Raw genomic sequence first — 25,359 nt, forward strand, 5'->3', positions numbered from 1 at the left:
GTTTTACATATTGGTCTAACCATGTCCTGGTATTAAACCTACTTGGTCATAATGTATGATATTCTTGATGAGGCATTGGATTCCATTTGCTAGGATTTTGTTGAGAATCTTTGCAATCCGTGTTAATCAGGGATATTAATATGTAGGTTTTCGTTTTCTGTGTGTGTGTGTGTGTGTGTTTTCAGCATCTCTGTCTGGTTTTGGTATCAGTGTGATGATGGCTTCATAAACACTATTTGGAAGTGTTTCTGCTTCTTCTATCTCTTGAAAGATTCTAAAAAGTATTGGTGGTAGTTCCTTTTGAAATGTTTGAAAGAATTCATTAGTGAATTCATCTGGGCCTGGGCTTTTGTTTTGGGCAAGACTTCGTTTTATAATACATTCAACTTCATTTTGAGACTTTTCAAATAACTTGGAAGCAATCAAATGTATACTACACACTTAAAATCATAAGTCAATGTAAATATTTTAGGAAAATAAAAGATGGAGTTGATGTCAATTTACAAACGTTTTATTACATATATTATTAAAATTATATTCCTGTTACATTTAGATTTGGTTGGAAATCACACTTTTTTATTAATATCTTTATTTAAACACCTTGATTACAAATGATTGTACGATTGTACTCAAGACAGGCTTTCTACATCTTTTATTCATTCACATTGTTATGATAGCTGTTAGTGTAGTTATTTCTCTAACTGCACTCACCACTCTTTGTGGTGAGTTTTATGTCATAAGCTGGAAATTCAAGCCCTCATCTCTTTTGTCTCTGAGAATTATTCCAAGAATGTATTTTTTTTCTTAAAACTCATAGATGAGGGAGACTATTCTGTGTTTATCACTCTCCCTCTGACTTATTTCAATCAGCATAATAAATTCCTTGTACATCCATGTATAGAAAAATTTTATGTCGTGAGCTGGACATTCTAGCCCTCCTCTTGTCTCTGAGAATAATTGCAAAAATGTCTTTTATTTTTCTTAAAACCCATAGATGAGTGAGACTATTCTGTGTCTATCTCTCTTCCTCTGGCATATTTTACTCAGCATAATAGATTCCATGTACATCCATGTATAGGAAAATATCATAACTTCATCTCTCCTGACAGCTGCATAATATTCCATTGTGTATATGTACCACAGTTTTCTTTAGTCATTCATCTGTTGAAGGGCATGTTGGTTGTTTCCAGATTTCAGAGTCTGGCTATTGTAAATAGCACTGCAATGAATATAGGTGTGAGAAAGGCATTTTTGTAATATATTTTTGTGTTCCTAGGGTATTCCTAGAAGTGGTATAGCTGGATCATATGGGAGCTCAATTTCCAGTTTTGGGAGGAATCTTCATATTGCTTTTCATAATGGTTGGACTAGACTGCATTCCCACTAGCAGTTAATAAGAGTTCCTTTAAGTGATGGATCTGATTAGATATCCTAGATTATCCTGATTCAACCATAGAAGATTATAAGAGTCCAAGAATTTATTAATTTCTTCCAGGTTCTCATGTTTTGTGGTATAGAGTTTCTCAAAGTAATCTCTGATACCCTGTAACTATCTGTAGTATCTGTAGTATTTCCCCTTTTTCATTTCTAATACAGTTTCTTAAAAATTTTTCTCTCCCTTTATTTGTGAGTTTTGCTAGTGGTTTATCAATCTTGTTTATTTTTTTCAAAGAACCAATTTTCACTTTCATTGATCATTCGGATTGTTTTTTTAGATTTCCATTTCATTGATTTCTGCTCTAAGCTTTGTTATTTCCTTCTGCCTACCTATTTTGGTTCCTTTTGTTGATCATGTTCTAATTTAATAAGCTGTGCCCTTCTTTCTTTCTGATGTATGCTTGCAAAGCTATAAATTTCTTCTTAGTACCACTTTTTCTGTGATTGACAACTTCTGAAAATTTGTGTCTTCATTTGCATTTGTTCCCAGGAATCTTTTGATTTCTTCTCTCTCTGTGTATATATATATATATAAATATATATATATATAAAAATATGTATGTGTGTGTCTGTTGGAAGAAAAATGGAAGAAAGTAGACTTATATATATGTCTATATATTAAGTATATATGTCTACTTTCTTCTATTTTTTCTTTTTGAGCTATTTATATCTATATTATATTTATAATATATATTATTTATTTATTATATTATAAATAACATATACATTTATATACTATTACTTATTATAATTTATTATATAATATATATTGTATCATAATATATATTATATCAAGGGTGACAGGATTGTGTTGAGGTCTCCCACTATTATTGTGTTGCTATTGATGTCTTCTTTCAGATTTTTAAGAATTGTATTAAATACTTCACTGGTCTCTCATTGGATGCATATTTGTTTAGGAGTGATATTTATTCCTGTTATATATATATATATATATATATATATCCCTCAGTTATTAAAAACTATTCATCTTTGTCCCTTATAGCTTTTCTCAGTCTAAACTGTGTGTAATATGATATTAATATGGCCATCCCAGCTTTTTTGTGGGGCAGGCATCACATTCTACAGCGCTCAGGGGTTACTCACAGCTCTGCACTAAGAAATCACTCCTGGCAGGCTCAGAGGACCATATGGGATGCCGGGACTTGAACTACCATCTGTCCTGCCTATTTGCAAACAAACACCCTACCACTGTGCTATCTTTCCAGTACCCACTCCAGCTTTTTTTAAGGAGTTGTTTGCTTGGATGTTTGTCCTCAAGCCTTTGATTTTGAGTCTATGTTTGTTATGACTATTCAGATGTGTTTCTTGTAGGCAGCAGAATGTTGAATTCACCTTTTTCTTCCATTTTGCCACTCTGTATCTCTTAACTGGTTTAGTACATTGAAGTTGAGAGTGATAATTTTCATGGGATTTAGTGTCATCTTTATGTAGGATTTTGGTTTGTCTCTTACTCTGTCTTATCTTTTTTTTTGTTTTTGTTTTTGGGTCACACACAGCTCAGGGTTTACTCCTGGCTGTTTGCTCAGAAATAGCTCCTGGCAGGCACGGGGGAACATATGGGACACTGGGATTTGAACCAACCACCTTAGATCCTGAATCAGCTGCTTGCAAGGCAAATGCCACTGTGCTATCTCTCCGGGCCCTCTGTCTTATCTTAAAGTATATCTTTCAGTTTATCTTTTAAGGCTGGTTTTGAGTCTGTAAAGTTTCAGAGCTGTTGTTTATCTGTGAAGCTATGCATACTTCTATCAAACCTAAACTTGAGTCTGGCTGGGCACAGTATTCTAGGTGAAGCATTCATTTCATTGAGTTTTGTCACTATATCCCACCACTGTCTTTTGACCTTGAGGGTTTCTTGTGACAAGTATGCTATAATTTTTCATGATGCTCCTCTGTACATAATTTTCCTTTATTTTTTCTTGCTGCTTTTAGTATTCTATCCCAATCTGTAGGATTTATCATTGTGATTAGGGTGTGTCTTGGGTGCTTTTTTGGGGGTTCTCTTTTAGCTGGTACTCTTGGATCATATGGGATATGGCTGCTTGAAGTATTTAGCTCTGTAAGTTTCTCTGCAATAATGTCCTTGACTGTTAATTATTCCTGATAATTTTTTTTTCTGGGTCTGTGGGACTCCTGTGATTCTTATGTTGTTTTTGTTGAGTTTATCAACAGTTCTATTTTCATTTGTTTCCATTCTTTAAGAAATGTTTCTGTTGTCTGATTACTTGCTTTAAGGCTCTTTCCAATCTCTTCTATTGTATAGAATTGCTATGCATCTTATCTTCTAGCTCACTAATTTTTCCTCAGTTGCTGTTACTCTGTTGGAGAGGCTTTCCAGTGAGGTTTTCACATCACCCACCAAGTTTTTTTCAGTCCCATTATTTCAATATGGATTTTTCTCATTTCTATTTTCATATCCTCTTGGTTTTCATTTGTGGTTCATTCAGTTCAATCTATGCTTTCTTTGAGTTCTATGAACATTATCCATATTCTCTAAAACCTTTTTTTTCTGAGAGGCTAAATAAGTGGTTGGCATATTTTGGATCACCAGAGCTACCATCTTTATTCTTTATGTATGGTGTTGGCCTGTATTTTTTTCTCATTGTCAGGTTTGTTGTGTGGTGTTTCTGACATATCATACTGGTTTCCATTGGTTAGAATATGTGTGTGGCCATGAAGCCAAGTGACTGCCAAGTGGCCACGCTCCTCTGGCTCAGCCATTCTTGGATCAAGACAGCGTACCTCTGATGACCTGCCCTCATGGGTTGTTTTCTGATATGGTGCCCTCTCTCACTGTACTGGGCGGGATGCTTCACTACAACTTCACAAAGTAGAGCAGAGGCAAAAGTTGAAAGTGTCTCTTGTGTGCCAAAGCACATGTCAGGAATCAGTCCTGGATAAATTTTGAATAAGACAGTCAGTTCTTGCCTGCTTTTAGAATGGGAGCAAAAAGACTTTCATTAAACAGGATATTTTAAGATACCCCATTTAAGATACTCAGCCCATCAGTCAGAGATGCCCTCAATTCAAACTTTGCTAGAAGCTATATGGCTTTGAAGCACTGAATTTTGTGGCAACTCCAAGGCCACTTGTGTAATGGACCATGTAAAACTCGAAAAGAGGAGTGCAAAATCTCGACACTAAAATATAGCCCTGTTTATTGAACACATCACTTTTCACTGTGGCTTTAACTACAACAAACATGGAAGTGGCAACATTTTTATTCTTTGTGCTTTTACTCATGACTGAGGCTGTTTTCTTGGTCTTTTAAAACTTCTTATGTATATCATCAAATATATTCTTTAGTTTTAAACAAAGCCATTTCTTTATCTTAGGACATGTATTTTCTCCCTATTTAACTTCATTCCACATTTTTATAAAATTCTATTCAAGTATCCTTTGAATTGCACTTCTGTCTTTCAAGTATAAAAGTACATATTATTCTAGACATATATGCCAAACTTAACATTGAAAGCTATAGGAACTCTAACTTCATTATACAATGGTACAATATCTGCTAACTTCTGCTTCACAAACTATAAGTTCTGCTACTTTAAAATAACTTCATTGACAAATAAGTTCATAAAATGAGTGTACTAAACTGATTCTCAGATTCTCATGTCTTATTTAAATATTTAAGAAACCCTTAATTAACTTATCATAACCAGTTTCCAAAAATTAATTGCTCATGGAATAAAGTGACTTTAATAAAATACTTTTAGGGATGTAGTGATTGATATATCATGGAGAATAAACCCAGCCAATTCAACTGTATCCACCCCTGCACTTTCCTACACAGACTAATATTCTTCAAAGAAAGACAATTAAATTGGTCCAACATTGACATTATTTGTTTGTTCAGAAATCCAACTTGAGTTGTTACACAATATCTAGGACTTCTATGAGTGATAGAAAGTAATTTGATGACTGTCCTATTATTTTCTCTGGTATTAAATTTACATTGACCAATTTATATTTCCCCAGGTAGATGTAGGTGTGTGTGTGTGACAGAGACTAGCAATTTCCTAAATGTATTATATGTATTAGTTTGCCCAGAACTCAAAACAATTCTATAAGTTGTTACTCCTATTTTCATTTTACAGATGTGGAATCTGATCTGTACTGAGGCATAAGGTTTATGTAGCTAGTATATGTAGTTGATGTAGTTTGTAGCTAGTTATATGGCTGCGTTTTATGGTTTATGTAGCTAGTAAGGGTGATGGCTTGAAGCTCCATGTTCCTTGACTCCAGTGACTACACATAATACTAAAGTGTTTTCAATTTAATGTCCATTTCCTTTGCTCTCACTGGGATTTTGCATCCATTTTGACACCTGGCTAAATAATTTGGTTTTCTTTAAACTAGCTCTTTCCAACTTTTTCTGAGTCTCTGCTTAATGTTTTTTTTTGCTTTCAAAGACACCCTTCAACACTTGCTTTAAATTGCTGTTCCTACTTATGATTATTTCCAGCTACTGGTTATTTATTCAATGCATTCCAATAGATATCTTTAGTTCTTAGCATTCTAATCCATGTGGTTTTAATCCTAATATTATTGGCCTCATAGTTATTAATCAACTCTACCCTGAATCTTTATAGTAAATCAGAACAATATTCCATTCTGTGTGTAAAGATCTCAATGTTAAGATTTTTACTATCTAGTAAGAGACTAAATTCCTTCCAAAAATCATCCAAAAGTTTTCTTAACTTCACTTTTCAATGTTTTTCAATGTTCTTTTATGCTTATAGCAACCTCTCTAGACTCTACCATGCAAAATCAATCATTCTTCTCTTTAAATTTTTGATTGTGTATGTAGACCTAAATGTTCTATCTATAACCAAAATTATAGTAATAGTGGTAGTAATAATAGTTTCTCTTTATTCTGCTTACTTTTTATTATTATTAACTTTTTTAGTATGTCAATCTATTACTTGTTCCATTGCATTAAATTCTCATAACATACCTATGAATTATATACTGTTTTAATCCCATTTTACATAGAGATACAAAGGCATGTAAAATTTAATAAAGCTATACAAATGTCCTATAGAATGCCTATCAAATCACTATTGAAGTCAACATGGCAAAATAATTCAAAATAACATTGCACCACTCAATTCAATATTTTAATATTTCTTCATCAAATCTATGATGATTTTCACCAAATGCAATAAAAAATACCTTTTGACCCATTCAGTTGGGGTCTACCATCAAACTATTTCAAATTACATCAGATTATGTTGCAGGTAGATTTTGACAAATGCTTTCAATTTTCAGAGACTAGTTCTATTTTAAGTTTCTGTTTTTTACTAGAGAATTAGAGATTACAGAGTCAGAGTTCACAATAAATTGAGAAATGGTGTATAGTGGTTCTTTTAGGTCTAAGTTCTGGAAACTACCACTCAGATTAAATATAAATTTGCCTCCTAATTTACTGAAATGACTTCAGAGAGATGCTTTGTTTGAGTTCCCAACCTCTGTAAAATAAACTGAAGTAATGAACTTGACATTACATGGCATTCTAATACAAATTAAATTAACTGATATACATAGACATTTAGAATTGTGACCATCATGAAGTAAATACATAATAAAGTTAGATTCTGTTGTTTTTATAATTTAGTGAAATTATCTAATTCATGGACCTACCCCAGCTTGACCAGAAAATTTTCCCTTTGGGGACAGCAACAATATGAGAAAATAAATGTTAGCTTATTCACAGATAGTATGAAATAACTTCTGGTGTCAAGAATATTCAGGTTCTTATGACCAGTGTATTCTCTGTATTGTAATTAAGTTTCCTTGCAGAGCTAGATAATAATGAGAAGGTTGCTTGTTGAGCATGAGAACAGGAAATTTAAATGACTCCAATGTTAATAACTTCAGGCTGAAATATCCTGACACACTGTCTTACCACAGAACCTTGCCAGCCCCCAAAGATCTAATAGTTTATAGGTAACTGCTCCCTGCTCATGAGACAATGCAAGGCCAATACTGCTACCATCTACTTCAAGCATGTGCCTTCCTAGACCTTCACCTTCCCATTCTTCAGATTTCTTAATATGGTAAGTCAAGTTGCTGTTGAGACTGTTAGGTACATTCAGGTCCCTGAGTTCATCTGGTGCGATGAGATGACTTGTGCTATCACTGCTTGGATCATTTATATGATAATTTACCAGCATAATAGTCTGAAGGCCGGGATGTGAGCCACCGTCCTTCTGCAGGAAGGACAGACGCCTTGCCTCCATGCTATCCCTCCCGGCCCCACTTTATTCCTTTAATTATGTCCTTTATTTAATCCTTTTGTTTTCTTTTTTAAAAACTCTTTTTTCTTTAGATATGTATGAGCATATATATTTTTAGTTTCTGACATGGGTCTGTTTTCTTCTCTCTCCATCCCCAAATCCACCAGCAATATAATGTAGCACCACTTCTTCCTGCAAAGGCATATTAAAAATAGGGGAAATTTTACGTGTAAAATTTCTTATCTACTAGGGATAAGAACATATACTTTTTTATCTACTAGGGATAAGAACATATACTTTTTTACAACACAGGGTCATCTCCCACCCTGAATGTATGTCATGGGGAACCAACCTAGACTCCAGGGAAATAGGCATCGACCGTCCAGCCTTGACTCCTGGATCCCAGACATAGAAATGACAGAGTTCTCCACAACAGCTCCAGGAACCAAGTACCCTCCAGGGCATTCATAATGCTGCTCTGACGCCAACATACGCCAGTTCTAAATTGATAACCTAACAATGAGGAAATGGGAACAACTAGATCTAAGAGCAAGTTATCCTTCCTCACCAGCCAACGATAAGACAAAATCAGAAGTCATGTCATCCTTTTTATCTGTGCAAAAACCAAGATTGCTATATACAGATGACTGGTTGTTACAACCAGGCCTAGACAGTACGCATCCCGGGACCACCACCACCACCAACAACAACAACAACAACAACAACAACAAAAAGCTCTAACCTAGCTTTTGGTCTACAAACTGTTCAACAAACAAGATCTCCAATCCCAGAGGTCTGACTGAGACAACCTCAAGTGAACGGGTCTTCCAGAAACATAACAAAAGACTCTGTCCCAGGCTCCATCCTAGGAGCAACATAATGACAAGAACACCAACTACAGAAGATGAATTAAAACGACACTGAAGAAGCAGAACTGCTAGAACCACAAAGAAAGCTTTCATCATTAGCTCCATTCCTTGAGCTGCACAGTCACCAAGATCTCTAGATACAGAGGACTGATTTTACCATCCATGACAAAGCAGAAGTCTTCCATACATCACAAAAGCACCGAGGGGAGAGTAAATGATCATGCAAAGAGTCTATAGTTAATACCAGGACAGTATATTTCAGGATGGAGAAACCCTGTATCTCCTAGGCCAAGGGAATTCCCTCTATAATATCCCTAATAGTTACTGTGCCTATGCAGGGGGAAAAAGGAAAAAAAGGAAAAAAAAAGCACAAAATAATCATTTTTCCACATATGTATTTATTTATTGATTGTTTTTTTTGACGTCCTTATTTTGGTGTAGATATTGAAGTTGATGTCTCCTTTTTTATTTTATATTATTTTATCTTATCTTTCTCTTTCTTTTTGCACTCCAGCATGATTTGAATTCAGAACCGAGACTATTGTGTGGTGCTTCTCTTTATTGCTGTAGGGCTCACTGGATATTTAACTTGACATTTATTTTTGTATTGTTATGGTGTTTTAATTACCTTTTTCAAGTCCTCTCTCAAACTGAGGCTGATGGCCACTAGAAGCACTCCGCCCATTTTCAGCATATTTTTATTTATTTTATTTTTTTTTGCTTAATCTTTACCCCATTCTATTGCTTTTCTTTCCCTCAAACAAAACCACATAACTCGATTTATCTAGCTTAGCCTCTCAAATAGAAGAAGAAACAGGGAGGGCACCAGGACCAAACAGATGTATGATCACTGATAGTAAGCTAGACAAAGAGGGGACCACTTACTCTAGCAGCCCGGGGGGTGATTGTGGGGGATATGGGTTGCAGAAAGGGAATGGGGAAGGGGGGAGGACAAATTTGGTGGTGGGTATTCCCCTGATTCAATGTTAATATGTACCTAAAATACTAATGTGAAAGATATGTAAGCCACTATGATCAAAATAAAAATTAAAAAAAATAGTCTGAAGGCAATCTTACTTCCTTCACTTTCAATTACCTGAAAGGCATGTCACTACACCTCTCACCAATGGCAATTTGGTTGAGGAACTACGACTAGAAGCACATTGAAATTCTTCAGAATACAAATAAGGCTATAGTCTGTTCCTATACATTGCGTATCTCTTCTTCATCTGACCTTTTAGGAATTCAGGAGCATAAGGACTGTGGATCTGACTATAAAAGGATTCTGTCACCTACATAATGGATTTTTCAAATTGTCTATCCCAATAGTGGTAATACTCCACTCTATTTGAAACATACTGAATCCTTTCCTTCCTGCCTTTCTCTTGATGCAAGACCACCAAAATTTCCATTGATTTTTCAAAGGAGGTTGGCTGTTATGCATTAATCTGCTTCAGGCTGTCGGCGTATTTATTGTTTGAAATTTACATCATGTTGACTTTTCTAACTATTTTTAGTTTAACCATTTATTTGATGGGGGGGGTTAATAATAGGATAAAAAAGGAAAAAAGGTAACACAAACACACAAAACACTCATGATGTAACTTCATTGCTTTCTCCTCTTATTTTCTTTTTTTTATTTATTTTTTTATTTAACCAACTTTATTACATACATGATTGTGTTTGGGTTTCAGTCATGTAAAGAACACCGCCCATCACCAGTGCAACATTCCCATCACCAGTGTCCCAAATCTAACCTCCTTCCCACCCAACCCCCACCTGTACTCTAGACAGGCTTTCTATTTTCTCCTCTTATTTTCAGCAGAATTCCCTTTAAATAACCTTTAGAATAAATATGAAAGAAGGAAAGGCTAATTGAGAAGGGAAGATTCACAAATGCCCACAAGCTGAGAATTTTTTAATACTTAATCAACATTGTGTGTCTCTTATTGAAGTATATTTCTATTCTAGAAGAAACAAAACACTTAAAATTTGATTTTAAGTGAAATGTCTGCCCAGAGGCAGGCTGGGATGGGGATAAAAGGGAAATGGGGAACAAAATTGGGAAATATGCACTAGTGAAAGGAGGTATACATTGTTTGACTGATGCTCAATCATGAACTATTTTGTAACCACAGTGCTTAAATAAAATAATTATAAATAAATAACTAGATAAATTAATAAATTAATAAAATCTGATTTTGTGGATTGCACAACCTTTCCTTATAGTTTAAGGTTATGTGTGTTTAGAAGCCTAAGGGGGGAAAAAGATTATGTGTGTTTCATTTTCTCAGTGCAAGTCTAACAGTGTCACCACAGTAAGGAATTAAGAGTTACATGCCCCAATGTTAATTATAAATTGACATGGTACATCTTTTTCCTTGTCCCCTCTCTTTTGTCTTCTGTATAATAAAAGAGTTGGATATGACTCTCTGATTCCTTTAGTTCTCCATTTTTTAAATACATTTTCTAAATTAGTCTATCTAGTTTCTTCATTTCTGTTTACCTTTGTGATTTTTTGAAATTGTTTCAGAGGTAACAAATTAATGATGCTTAAATTTTAGAATGCCTGAATTTTTTTGCCTGGAAGTCATAAACCACAATGTCTTAATAAAAACAAAAAAAAATTTAAAGTAAATGTATTTATTTTTTAATTTTCAGAATGCCTTCATTAAACTCCTTCAAATTAAATTTTCAATTTTATAGCTATTTTTATATTTGAATGTGAATTTTATTTTTCTTAACAAGAACTCACAGAATTCTATATGCTTCGAACTCCTCAAAATTTTCTTTTGTTCTTGCATTATTTATGGAAGAAAATAAATCTCTAAGTATGTTCTATTTTTAAAAGTGTGAGAAAAATACAAATAAGTTTAACATTTAATATAATTCCCCTGTTGATCTTCACTTTGAATTCTCTGAGCTTTCCCTTTCCTGGAAAGGGAAGCTATAAAGAGCCTCCAAATATTGCATAATTCTTAATATCAGAAAATGGGGAATTTTTCAAAAGAACAAAGACATTCATTAATTCTGAACTCTAAGAATTATATTATGGATTTATTTGTTTTATATCACATAAGATTATACTATGACTAAAGTGCAGTAGGGATATTTTTTCTCAGTACAGTAGATACTAAAAAGAAACAATATGAGTTTGCTCAACTGTACATAGGACAATTATTCTATATCAGGCATTGTTCTGGGAAGATGTCTGAGATACAGAAAGCAATGAGACTGTTGAACATAGAGGCCTTTAGAAAGCTGTGTATGTGGGGCCGGTGAGGTGGCGCTAGAGGTAAGGTGTCTGTCTGACTTGCAAGCCCTAGCCAAGGAAGGACCGCGGTTCGATCCCCCGGCATCCCATATGGTCCCCGCAAGCCAGGGTCATTTTCTGAGTGCTTAGCCAGGAGTAACCCATGAGCATCAAATGGGTGTGGCCCGAAAAACCAAAAGAAAAAAATAAGAAAGTTGTGTATGAAAACAAAAATAGAGTGGCTAATTCATATCCTGGATATGAACAAAGAAAGAAAGAAGTATTTTCTCCTTTTGGCTGTTTAGTTTTTGCTTCTTTGGGGGACACATGTGACTGTGTCCAGAAATTAGTCTTTTGCTTTTTGTTTGTTTGGGTTTTTTGGTTTGTTTTTTGGGTCATACCCAGCAGCGCTCAGGGGTTAATCCTGGCACTGCACTCAGAAATTACCCCCCAACAGTCTCGGGGGACCATATGGGATGCCGGGGTTCGAACCACCATCCATCTGCGTGCAAGGCAAATGCCCTACTTTGTGCTATTTCTCTGACCCCAGAAATTAGTCTTGGCTCAGTGCTCAGAGATCAGTTCTGGCAGTGCTCAGGATGGGGTGCCAGAGATCAAATCCAGGTTGACAAAATGCAAGTGGTCTACCTGCTATACTATTTCTTCTGCACACAGAATTTTTGGGGGGGGACCACACCTAGTTGTTCTCAGGAGTTACTCCTGGCTCTGCACTGAGAAATCATTTTATTCCTGGCAGGGTTAGGGGACCATATGGGATGCCCAGAATTAAACCAGTGTCAGCTGCATGCAAGGTAAACACCATAATTACTTTACTATTGTTCTACCCTCTCGGAAATATTTTCTGAGTTGAATTTTTGTAAGTAAAAATATTCTTCACATAAGAGATGCCATAATATGTGACTAGAAATTCTTGAGTATAATCTAACTTTCATTCCTCTAACCTTATGAACTCTGCCCGTACTGTGCAAACCACTAATATCCATTAATTTATTCCTTACAGACCCCATGGAAACCCATATTTCATGAAATGAATTGTAGCCTTGCAATCTTAGTTCTTAAAAATTTTGGAATATTTTTCACGATTTACTTGTAATCTTTTATGAATGCAACAGTTATAGTAAGAGCATCGGTGTTTATTGATAAACACAATAAGAGAAACATTGAAAATGGGCTTTATATAATTAATTTATTTAAGCACCATGGTTACAAAATTGTTCATAATTGAGTTTAAGTCATATAATGTATATGACCCTTTATCAATGCACCTCTCCTGTTGCCAATTTCACCAGTTTCCCTCCCACTCACCTCCACCTGCCTCTAGACAAAGCATTTTACTTCTCTTTCTCTCTGTTTCTCTGTCTCTATGTCTCTGTCTCTCTGTCTCTGTGTCTCTGTCTCTCTCCTTTTGACACTGTGGTTTGCACTATTGTTAATGAAGAAATACCACTTACATCAGCACCCAGTTGTAACAGAATGATCAATTTCAATTATCATTGTCAGAGTGGTCCCTTTTCTAATAAACCTCCTTTGATCCACTCTTTGTGGCAAGCTTTCTACTGTGAACTGGTCCTCCTGGTCCTCATCTCTATTGTCTCTGGGTATAATACCATACTATTTTTTATTTGAAAAGTAGTTTTTGAAAATATACATTTGAGCATCACTTGCTGTTCAGACCTTTTCAGCTTCAACATACATTATTCCAAGGAGCAGTTTTAAATCTTTTCTAAGCAACTCCCATTTTACAGCAGTGTATTAGAAAATAATTCACCTGGCAACAACTCAAAAATTGTAAACCACTAAATGAAGGAAAAACCTGCATTTTTAGCATCCCAATGTTCAGTAATAGAAAATATCTTTGGGAGGAAAATAGGATTTCATAATGGCCTCACTTGGCAAGGTTTGTATAGATGGAATGAACATTTCTGCCCTGCACCGGTATTCCCAAAGGATTGGAAACGTTTCTGTATCTTTCAAAGTGTTCAGCTGCAAGTACTGCATCAAACTTTCTTCTGGTCTTGCTCTTTGTTGTGTCTGGCCAAATACCCTGAGAACTTTGCCTTGCATTATGCATGGCCTCTAACTCCATGTAAGTTTGAAAACACATGAAAAGTCTCTCCGCCATTCTAACTTCCACTGCCTTTGATGGATTATGAAAAGCAAGCAGTCCCCTGCAATGGAGCAGGATTTTTCAATCATAGAGAAATTTGAAGCTTCTGCAATTGATACTAAAATTATGATGCTGCCATCGTACCTCACCCAACAGGGGATTTGTAGAGGGGGAAATAAAGAAAAGATTCAGTACCAAGACACAGTCATGCTGTGGCAAAGATAGTCTATTGAAGTCTAGGGTCAGGAAAAATTGAGCAGTCTTTTGCAGAAATCACTTCAGCTTGAAATTCTCTCCACGGGACAGAGTTAAAACACAGAAATGGATATTTAGGTTTCCAGTTTGGGTTGATTCATGATCAATAATTAAATTGAAGCACTGTGAACTCTGTTCATATGAAGTTAAGAAACAGATTTTTTAATGGACCTAAAAGAACTTTTGAATGTAGGTAATAATAAAAATAAGATTTCATTCCTTCTAAAATTGAAAAATACAGTAATCTTAACTTTTCCCTTCTCTCCTATATACTAATAAAGAGAAAAATAGTTTTGGGGTTTAATGACTGCAAAGCTAGAAATCTCATCGTAAGATACAATCATGTTAAAATAACCAGAGATATGGCTGTTGTTCAAAGAAAAATACAAAAATAGGTTTTTAATGACTCCTACATTTACCACCTGTTTATAAATTTCAGGGATGTTGGGGCCAATTTGAACAGGTCATTAATAGTTATCAATTATTGACTGTATACCATGTAGCAGATACCTTTATAGATTATTGAATTCAGATATCTCTCTGCAGTATATATTATTAATTCATTTCAGAGAAAGAAGCAGATGGAGAGTGGCTAGAAAACCTGCTTGAAATCATCCAGCCATAGTAGCAAAGCTGGATTCTCGCTCTCACCCATGGCCCCTTCTCAGTCTCACACCTCCCATATTTAATAGAGACAGTAGAAGTCTCTGGCTTCCAATCAACAGTGTTATTTGGTATTTGTTTACTTGATGAATAAACTAGAACCTCAATAGTAATCATTATAAATAGGGAAACAGGACCTCTAACTTGCTAAACAGTGTTTTGAGTGATTTGTATAAATCAGTCTATTTAATCCACATAGAAATTATGAGAATTATGAAATTCAGCCTCTCGTGAGATCAACAACAGAGACTGTGAAAGATATAACTGTATGGGCACTGCAGACAATGACCGGAATTGGACAAACTAGTTTGCCTGGAGTCTAGAAATGGTCTTCTGTCAGGAAACTTCAGGGGTAGGATCTCCTTGTACTTAGGCCAAAGTTTTTCCCTTCCATGACCCCCATACTTTGGTGGGCCCATGCAAACGATAATTGCCACACTAACATTATTTTTACAGTGCTCCTTTGACTCTAAATCTTAAAAAAAAGTTGATGGTCATTATCACTAACAGGTATAAATAAAACAAACCTGAGAACAACAATCCATGTTAATTTATAAGAATTGTGTCCTTGTGGTGTCTTATAAATAATGTACTGTATGCAGTACTGAATAGTTGCATCATGCTGATATATTTAATTTTGTGTGTTTGTTATAACGTTTTCAGAGAACTTATTGTAAAGAACAAGATATACCTTTGATGTACTATACTAAGCATTTAATGTGTTTGAGTTTAGAATGGTAATACTTCCTTCTTAAAAATAAAAAATAAAAAAAATTCAACCTCTATATGCCCCAAGATCACTCAGTAAGTGTAAAAACCAACCTTCAAACCTGGGTAGCCTAGCTTCCATGCTCTTTGACTAGAAGTTTTCTTCTGGATACAAAATACATTCATGCCCCTATTTATTCCAAATATAGTTCCACTATGAAATGGTTCCACCACCTCATATCACTTGTAAATTAAATCTGAAAAATCAATGAAGTCTATGATCAATATGAACAACCTAATGTATTCTTGAATAATTTTGCTCAATTATGTCCTTATTACAGAGTTTAATCCACACAGCTGACAAGTAGAAGAATGAAAACGATGGCTATGTGAAATTAATCAGTGTCAAATGACTTTCAGCATATAGTACATGCATATCACAACAGATTTAAAAGATCTATTGCATAGATGGTTATAGTTTTACAGGGTCCACATGGTACATGTTTGGTCTAGTCTGTGCCTGGAAAACATAATTCTAACTCCGTATCTCTTTTGAACCACACACAAATGCTCGTTAACCTCATAAAATTTTAGTATCATGAAGCTGTCTTGGAGCATTAATTTCACAATCTGATAAGCTCGGGAGTTCTAGAATGAAAGTAAATTGGTTTCAATAGATAAATATATTTTTCTGTGTTGATGTACCGCATTTGTAATATGTTAAAGATGTTATATATTAATGAATTTCTAACAGACTTTTTATTGTTTTCTTTCTTTTCAGGTATTCCCAGTATTTCCAGTATTGGTAGTAAGTAAAAAATATAAACAAAGTCTAGGCTAGCTTTGCTTTTGCTAAGCTCCTCAGATCTATTTTCCCAGTGTCCATTTCTGATGTAAGAGAGTATTTTCTTTCTTAATGGATTTTTTAGTATATGTTTTCTACAGTAAGATGGTGACAACAGAAATAGAATAGATATCTCTATTTACCCCTTCTGTGGAAATGGAGGTGCCACCGATTTCCTGACGACTTTTGATCCTTGAAAGCCACCTCTCCAGGCAGTAATTATTACTTCCATAACTCCAGTTCCTTAGCAAAACTATAAAAAATACATCTGATTTACCTAATTCAGTAAAAACAAAGTAAACATTTTGAACTTTCTACCTAAGATTATGGAATTCTACCAGAGCTTAGAAGAATAGAGAATATGTTCAAGTAATGAGAGAGGCATATTAAGTACAAGATAAATGCCTTGAAAGTGAGTAGGGGAGGGGAGGAAATTTTATTAAACCATCAAGCTCTATTCCCTCTGAAGGCCTGAAAGTTGCAGACATATAATCATTAGTCTCTTAGGAGAAACAAAGTTTTAAGCGAGTGTGCTTATTTTTATCTAAAAATACAATGAACTACATTGACATAAGTACTTATGCTTAACTTTAGTAAAAATAGGTTTGAAGATATATGTATAAGTTAAAAGCAAGAAGAGCTGGAATTTCCCTCTTCATGTAACTAGAGAACACTTCCCATGTTTTCAGCTGTCTTGAAAGCGGCAAGTCAAACGTCCTTCCTCACATGTAAAATAAAGACACCCCAATACCAAAGCAGTATTGCTCAGGAAGGAAATACCCCCATAATTTTACAGAGAAGACTGCTGAATATTTTTTATATTGCACACCTTTTTAGTGGTTAAAATATTTGAACAACTGCTAAGCAAGGGATTATAAGTAAAGTCAACCAGATTTTTCAGTTATATGGAGAATTCTTTTGACTGTGGTCTCACCCTTCACAGTCTCTGTCCTATGTGCTGTGGCATAGCAGTATAAATAGCAGCAGTTGAAACAGTGTGATGCCAACATCTATCTAAAAAAGGCAATACTCCGATCATTTGAATAAAACAACTTTCCCCTTCTTATAAATGCACAGTCATGCTTTCGAATTTATAAATCAACTCTGTCTACTTAAGCTTGTGAATAAACCCAAACATGAATTTGCTAAGCACTAGAAATGTGAAATGTCATGAAAATCAGCTTCTTTGTAAATAGAAGCAGCGTTCACCTCCATTGAAATCCCAGCCTAATGCTATAGCGTCCTTTTTGTGATTTGTTGAAACAGCATCCGTGCTCCAAACTTGCGAATAAAAATCTGCAGCTATAATAAACTAATTTTTATGCTTCAGTATCTTCCTGGGCATTTTCCTAACTACATATATCCCACCATGTGCTCCTTTCAGGCCTTGGCAATCACATTTGCACATGTATTTGGGGGCAAAAGGGAAGCAAATGGCAGCAGCTTGAGACAGACCATTGCTGCTTTGGTAATCTAGCCTGTCAAACGTTTCAGAAATGGATGGATGGAAAGTAGTTCTTTGGCGTTGGTGTGTGTTATTTGTTGGAGTGTCAGTTGTGTGTTGCATGGACTCTCTGTACTGCTCAGTCAACATCTCATTCGGCCGCATTCACCACATTCCCCCATCTCTGAGCATCAGCAGATGTTGACCTTTTACACAACAAATCGGGAAGTTCCAGTTTTGTTTCACTCTGTTTAATTTCGAAATCAGTGGTGATCTGAAAGGATGCTTTGTTGTGCCTTTGGAAAGTCTATTCAACATTAGTAAGAATCTAGAAAATTTTAATTCTATATTGCCTAACCCAAACCCTCTAAAAACGAAGTGATCCTTTGTATCCTGACTTCATTACACCTCTGGCTGTTCTGGAGCTCAGTGGGTAGCTCATCTTCTCCGGCAAACAGGTTGTGGGAGCTTCCAGGGGTCACCGCACTTCACACATAATTAGCTTTTCAGATAACTGACTGTATGATCAAGAGATACTTTAATTTAAAAAAATCATCACACAGATTCTGTCTTCTAAGCTACTTTAATGGCATTCATTCATTCATTCCCTCTCTTGTGGCCTGAAAAAAGTGGTTTTTTAGCACACTGCTGGATTCCTTTCCTTTCCACAGGGCAAGAGCTCATGTACAGACGATTCACTGTCTGCTTTAGAGGGTTCAGCAATGGTCTTTCCAAGGTACTTGCCAGAAAAGAGTTTCTGGAATATTTTTTATTGCTTGGAAATGTTCCAGGGCATTTACCCCTTTATCCAAGGATGAAATCAAATAGCATAATTCTACCAAGTTTATAAAAATAATGTCAGTTAAACAGATGTAGCACTATGAGATTCATGATTCATTAAGGCATTTCTCAAGAAAAAAATGAATGATGTATGCTATCTATGTAATTTATTTATATATGTGACCATAAGCTCACATATATGTTATGTATACAATGACCTAAGGCCTTGGATCCCTAGTAGATTGTAGTATATTTGTCCAACTGCCAAACCCTAAATAAAGTTCAAATGCATGGGCAGAACAGTCACCCTTCCTGATTATCTGCTAAAATTATTTCGGAAACAAATTTCCCCGCTATGGTCTTTTCTCCACACTGTGTTTATCTGAGAGAATTAGGTTTCCCAATATCCCAAAGATTTAAACTTTGTCATTTTTGACTTGCTTGGGACTTGGGCTAAAATAAATTCTAGTGATTTTGTCAGCAATTAGGGAATTTTAAAATAGAACTGCAGAAATTTGATAGCTAAGATAGATCTCTGGTTTTACTTTACCTGAAATGTTAGAAATTCACTCCGATTTCATTATTTGAAGTAAGATGCATCATACACTAATAAATATTCAAAATTTTGTCCAAGAAGACATTTGTTGATGCTATGATCCAACTTAATAGTTGGTTTGGCTCTAGTGTTTTCTTAAATTGATAAACCAATGACATAAATTGTGTAATACATTGTCTGTTAAAGCAAGGGATTTCACTAATTATGTTAAATATTATTTTATAAAGAACATAATTAGAATAAAAATCTATCTAGCATGTAAATAGTTTTGCAAAGGATTACTAATCAACGAAAGCAGATAATATGAATCAGAGGTTAAAGGCAGAACACTCACTGATTTGAAAGGCTATTCCAAAAATGAAAAAAAACATTTAATATTTTTAAAAAAGTAAATAAAGAAATATACTACTTAGAGAAGAAACAAAATAAAAGAGATGACAACCTTTGTGAAACTAACTTAGCATCATTTTAAGAAATACTTTCAAAAGCCGGGCATGATGTATTTAAAGCATAGAATATCGATGAAGGTATTGTGCCCTCTTATCACTTGAAATCATAGTTCACCTATGGGAAATATCCCATTTTTTGTTCTCTCTCATAATAAGCATGATCTTCATCACAGAGTTAAAAATTCATCTCTAATTTTATTTAATTGGCAGGATTATTAAACAAGGAAATGCTGTCTGCAGGGATCCATTAGCCTGTTGAGAAAAAGCAGAAATGTTTTCATACTTGAAAATATTTGATACCAGTTGGAGGCCTTATAAAACTTGTTTTCTGTATAGCACTCAAATATTTTTCTTCAGTACCAATGTATTGTACAAACCTGGATCATGAGGAAAATAAGGTTAATCATTTTCCTACCCAAGGGTTATTAGTAATCGTGTTCTTGCTATCTAGAGAGCTGCACTGTTTGTTTGTTTTTTTCCCTTTGCTTTAATACTTTTAAATCCCCCAAATAAAAGTCTGATTTGAATTGCCCTTTAACTAATTAGATTTTATATAATGAGGTGGGTATGATCAGGCTAGTGTAGCTATATGGCAATTGCATGGTGTACTACATTAATTTTGAATTGTTTGCTGATGTTCTAGAAGGAAAGCTAAGGTCCCAGGTGAAATACCTTGGGGACTTCGTTATATCATGTACCCAGTACCCTCATCACAGATTCATTTCATATCCGTGTAACTAACATTTCACATTCATAAAACCTTTGTGGTTATCCTGAAATTGAATGAACATTAGGATATAGATACTTTTATCATTTGGAAGAATATGTCAAATATTCTAGTACAAGTTGGAGCAATATCCCCTAACTTAAAAAAATCCAATAAAGTTATTAATCTTTATTAACAATTGCCCAACTTAATCAAATTTGCTATATTTTTACATGTAACATTTCTCCAAGTAAAATTCTCAATTCTTATGTGACAAGCCACTTTTTAAGTGTGAGCTAATCTCTATACATTTGTTAGTGATCTCTTCATGAAGGCATCAGAAAATTCCCCACTCTTAATGATTTGTCCAAAAGTCTGAAAGATCTGATAAATCTTCAAATGTATATATACCTAAACTTACTCTGAGTTAATTTCAATTGAAGTCTTGGAGCATGTTTAAAGAACAAGCTAACTAGCTGATGCACTTGCTGGGAAAATAAGTTGAGTTGAGTTTATATTAGAATTGTGAGTCAATGTTCACACATATCTACAGAAGTACTTTTTACAAATGGTTAATATAAAGCTCAGAATAGCTGACTAACTTTCCTAATGTAATACTGCAAGGAAACCTTAACTAAAGACTACACATACACTTAGTAAAAAAAAAAAACTAATTATTTCTTGACTTCTACATCAGTCAGTCTCTGTCCAGTCCACTGTTTGGTTCAGTGGACCTGCTTATTTCTGAATTTCTATGTCCTAAAAGGGGGTAAAATTCTCATTTTCTGATGCCTTCCTATGTTGCCAACAACCTCCACATATGGGTCTGAGGAGAGGGGAAAGAGAACTGTGAGCTTTCCCCACAACTTATATGCCCTTCTGCCACACTACCTGTCCCTGATATGCCAAGGAAAGGGGAAATGTATAGATGTCAGATACATGAAAGAATATGGGACAGTTTGTAAAATTGGTAACATATGCTTATGCATATTCCATGATTGTAAAAATCCAATTAATACAAAATAAGACAGCCTGCTACAGCAAAATAAAATACTGTGTGCCATCTCAAGGACAGACCAACCACTTTCACATCATTAAGCTATATCTTCCCCACCAGTTTAATGATGCTGTATTTCCAAGAGTCAACAACTCACTGTGAAGATGGTAAGATTACCTCCAAGGCCCTAGGGATTTTCTTTTGGAGAGCTTTAGAATTTTCTATAGATTTCTTTCTAGGCATCAATAATGTTACCAGATTCCCTGAGGAAGAACAACAGTAACTATATCAACCCGAAGGGACCTTGTGACATTGACTCCACTTTCTCCTCACACAATTTTAGGAGGATATGAACAATTGCTAACATTCTCTTCATAGTGACTTCCATATACATGGCGTATCCTGTTTCCTATTTATTTTAATTCAGAAAATTAGAGTTTTGGGGACTGCAAAGAGAGTACAGGAGTTAAGGTGTTTGCCAAACTTGGTTTGAATTCCTGGAATCAAATGATTCCCTCAGCACTGCCAGGAGTGATCCCTGAACAAAATCCAGAAATAAGCCAAGAGCCTAACTCAGATGTGGTCCAAGATCTGTGCAAATATGGTGTCTGTAAGCATCAAGAACACCTCTCCAACTTCATTTCACAGATATAAAACTATCTATAAATGAGTCATCAAAGTCATTTAAGTTACTTAATCTAAGATTTAAGTGTTCTATGTAAATCAATAGATAATGACCAGAGCAGGATTCCCACTTAATGACCAGTTTCCAACTAGGACCCCTTTTCTATTCTGCCAGGATATTAGAACTCTCTTCATTTACTTAAATTATTAAAGTATGAAACATTTGAAATAATGGATGGTAGGCTTTTCAGGAATAATGAGAAATTATGGTCACAATTGACTAGATGTAAATTATAAACTATTTCTACAGAATTAGTTTGAAGTTTCTTCTGCTTAATGTTTGCTAGATACTGTGTATGACAGTAGACAACTTAACCCTACCCCACAGTTTTCTTGATATATATGAAATGTTTTCAGCTTTCCACTTCAAGCTTGCTTTTCAGCTTGATTCACTGTAGCATCAGCAATAGTCCATCAAGCTTGGCAATTCTAACATAGTTCTTGACAACTTAAAGTGTAGCATTTTCCTTGAGGCAGAGAGGAGAAATTCCTTCAGAGCCTTCTTTTTATAACTAGAATTTCAGTTTGTCTGATTCATGAAAATGATTGTTGAATGCTGTACTAAATTGCCACAGAACAGTTTACTGAGTTCTGAGTTCTTCCCTTTAAAGAAGTATTTGTCACGTAATATACGGTCCAAAAGGGACTTCACAATTAGCTATTTTTTAAATGTTAAAAATTAGCTGTATGGGGTCAGAGAGACAGCATGGAGGTAGGTTGTTTGCCTTGCATGCAGAAGGACGGTGGTTCAAATCCTGGCATCCCATATAATCCCTGAGCCTGCCAGGAGTGATTTCTGAGCGTAGAGCCAGGAGTAACCCCTGAGTGATGCCAGTGTGACCCAAAAACCAAAAAATAAAAATTTTGCTTTATTCCCAGAGTATTTCAAAATTTCTGTTGCCTTCTGAATAATCATATTAATTGACACAATCTGTAGAACTGATTTAGTTCTAAAGTAAGCTGTCTTAAGTGAGGTTCTTTTACAGAATCTCTTGCTTAGGGATCAGTTAAAATTACAAAAAAAAAATAGGAAATGTATTATTTTCTCAACTTCAACAGAATTTTATACTAATTTGTTTTTATTATAACATGCAACCATAACTGAATAAAAAGAATAATGGTTTGCTGAGCACTGTTCATAATGATAATCAAATGTTAATTTATTGAGCCTTGGCCATAACTAACAGGTCTAGTCATAATTTCCATTTTGCATATGAAGAAGCTTAGATACAGTGACTTTAAAGAAGTTTCCAAATGATAGGATTAGGATTCAAATCTATTTACATGCACTATGTATTAAATGAATTTCCCTAAATTGATATTTTTAGACTTCCTGTAAGTATAATTTAAATATTTAATGATGATAATAAAGTATACTTTAGATATTGTGTGGAATTTTTTTCCCAAAGGAGGCAATTTTAGAAATGTTACAAATGTTAGAAATGTTACAAAATGTTAGAAATGTTCCCAGAACCCCAGAGCAAAGTCTTTGAGTCAGTTATGGAAATCAAAATTAATTCACTCTATTTTTCCAATTATATGGAAAAATGATATTTAAACAAAGATTTCCATGAAACACCACTGCTGAATTCACATTGGAAGTCTATGGCAATCCCTCCTATCACTTTGATAACTTATCAACTCTAGCTTGTGTTATTAACTATAACAATCTAGGTATCCAAAATCAAAGTGTACAGCAACAATTTTCACATAAACTCTGAGTCCTCTGGGTTTTTCAAAGAGCATGTACTTCTCTCTAACTAGCTTTATCCTTCCAAGAATTTTTGGTGGCCCTACTGAGCCAAGAGACAAATAAAACACTGAAGTGATGCAACTTAAAACCTGAAAGAAACTTTAGAGTTCATCATTTTTATCTTACAGGTAAGGAAACTGGGCCCAGAAAAAGTACCATAATGCATATCCTCAATAGAAGAACTATTTAACAAAAAAAATATTATACAAATATTTTGATATATTATAATTTTCTATTCATGATTTCTATTTCTAATAAATGACCAATAGGCTTAAAAATTCCCAACATATTCTTATGTAAAAGGTTTCACTGGTATTGAATAACATAAAAATTGTGTCAATTATACAACTGACTCTACAATGATGTGACCCAAATAAGCTCAATACTTCTAGAAATTAAATATTTTGTTTTTGTTTAGGGACCATACCCAGATATATTCTGGGCTTACTTTTAGCTTAGCTGTCAAAGTACATTCTTAGGGGCTCAAGAGACCAGACATGGTCTCAAGAATCAAACCTGGTTGGTCTTAAGCAAGCCCAACACTTTACCCACAATACTCTCTCTAAAACCCATGGAAATTATATATTTCAAATTATATTTAAAGAATATGCAGTGTAAGTAACAGAGCAGCCAGAGCATATATGATTAGTTAATTTTGAATGGTTTTCTTGCTTGAACTTATTTTTTAATTTAAAAGTTTACTAAAACAAAACTGTAATATGTGTAAGAAAGTTGAATAATATATAATTACTATTTGGAGAGAGAGGAGGATACAATTTACAATATACATTTTTATTCAGGACACTATTTCCCCACACATAAATAAAACATATCAAATTTTGTTTCCCAGAAGGTAAATTAGAATTATGTAATAAATGTTCATGGCTCTAAATTTTAATTGCTCAGCAAGTTTAAGTATTTCATATATAAAAATATTTGGGGAAAATGACAAATGGTTTGGCATACCTCCAGGCATTCGAAGGCTACCATTCTTATCCAAAAAAAAAAAATATCTTTGATACATAAAACAGAAGAAAGTTACATCCTAAGTAGAGATCAAATTTTAACTAAGATATCAGAATTGAGAATTATATATGACCAAATAGTTATCGATTTAAGCATAGAATAATATGCATTAAATTGTATGCATATTGTGAGATTTTAAAATAAAATCTTTGCATCCTGGAAAAATAAGAGAAGAGCTATATAAAATATAAACACAAACAAGTATTTACTATATTGCTATATTTATTAATTTATGAAATGAGTTTAAAAGCTCACTTATAAAAGAATCTAATATAGATTTGTGTCTTAAATTTCTTAGAAAAAGTTTATTAATATAATAAATCTTGATATTTTTATGTCATCGAAATAACTTATTATGTACTTAATATATAATAAACGTACAAATATCACCTATACTTCTGATCTGCATTTGCCTCCACTGCAGGAGGGGATAAAGAGAAGCATTTTAATAATGAATTTTTTGAACTTTCTTCAAAAACCATCCAGATAGTTTATGTTTTTAAATGAATTAATTATATAAACCATATCCATTCTCTCACAA

General features: G+C 34.4%; 1 protein-coding gene across 5 annotated transcripts in view; it reads left to right on the forward strand.

Moving 5' to 3' along the window:
* NTNG1 (netrin G1) overlaps nt 1-25,359 on the forward strand; it is a 396,206-nt gene that overhangs the window by 297,462 nt on the left and 73,385 nt on the right. For all 5 annotated transcript variants that reach the window (XM_049765717.1, XM_049765720.1, XM_049765718.1 and 2 more), the window contains exon 4: nt 16,361-16,387. In XM_049765717.1, the coding sequence (XP_049621674.1) occupies nt 16,361-16,387 (27 nt within the window). The remainder of the gene's footprint in view (nt 1-16,360; nt 16,388-25,359) is intronic.

This window comes from Suncus etruscus, chromosome 19, assembly GCF_024139225.1.
Source record: "Suncus etruscus isolate mSunEtr1 chromosome 19, mSunEtr1.pri.cur, whole genome shotgun sequence".
In the NCBI taxonomy this organism is placed as follows: domain Eukaryota; kingdom Metazoa; phylum Chordata; class Mammalia; order Eulipotyphla; family Soricidae; genus Suncus; species Suncus etruscus.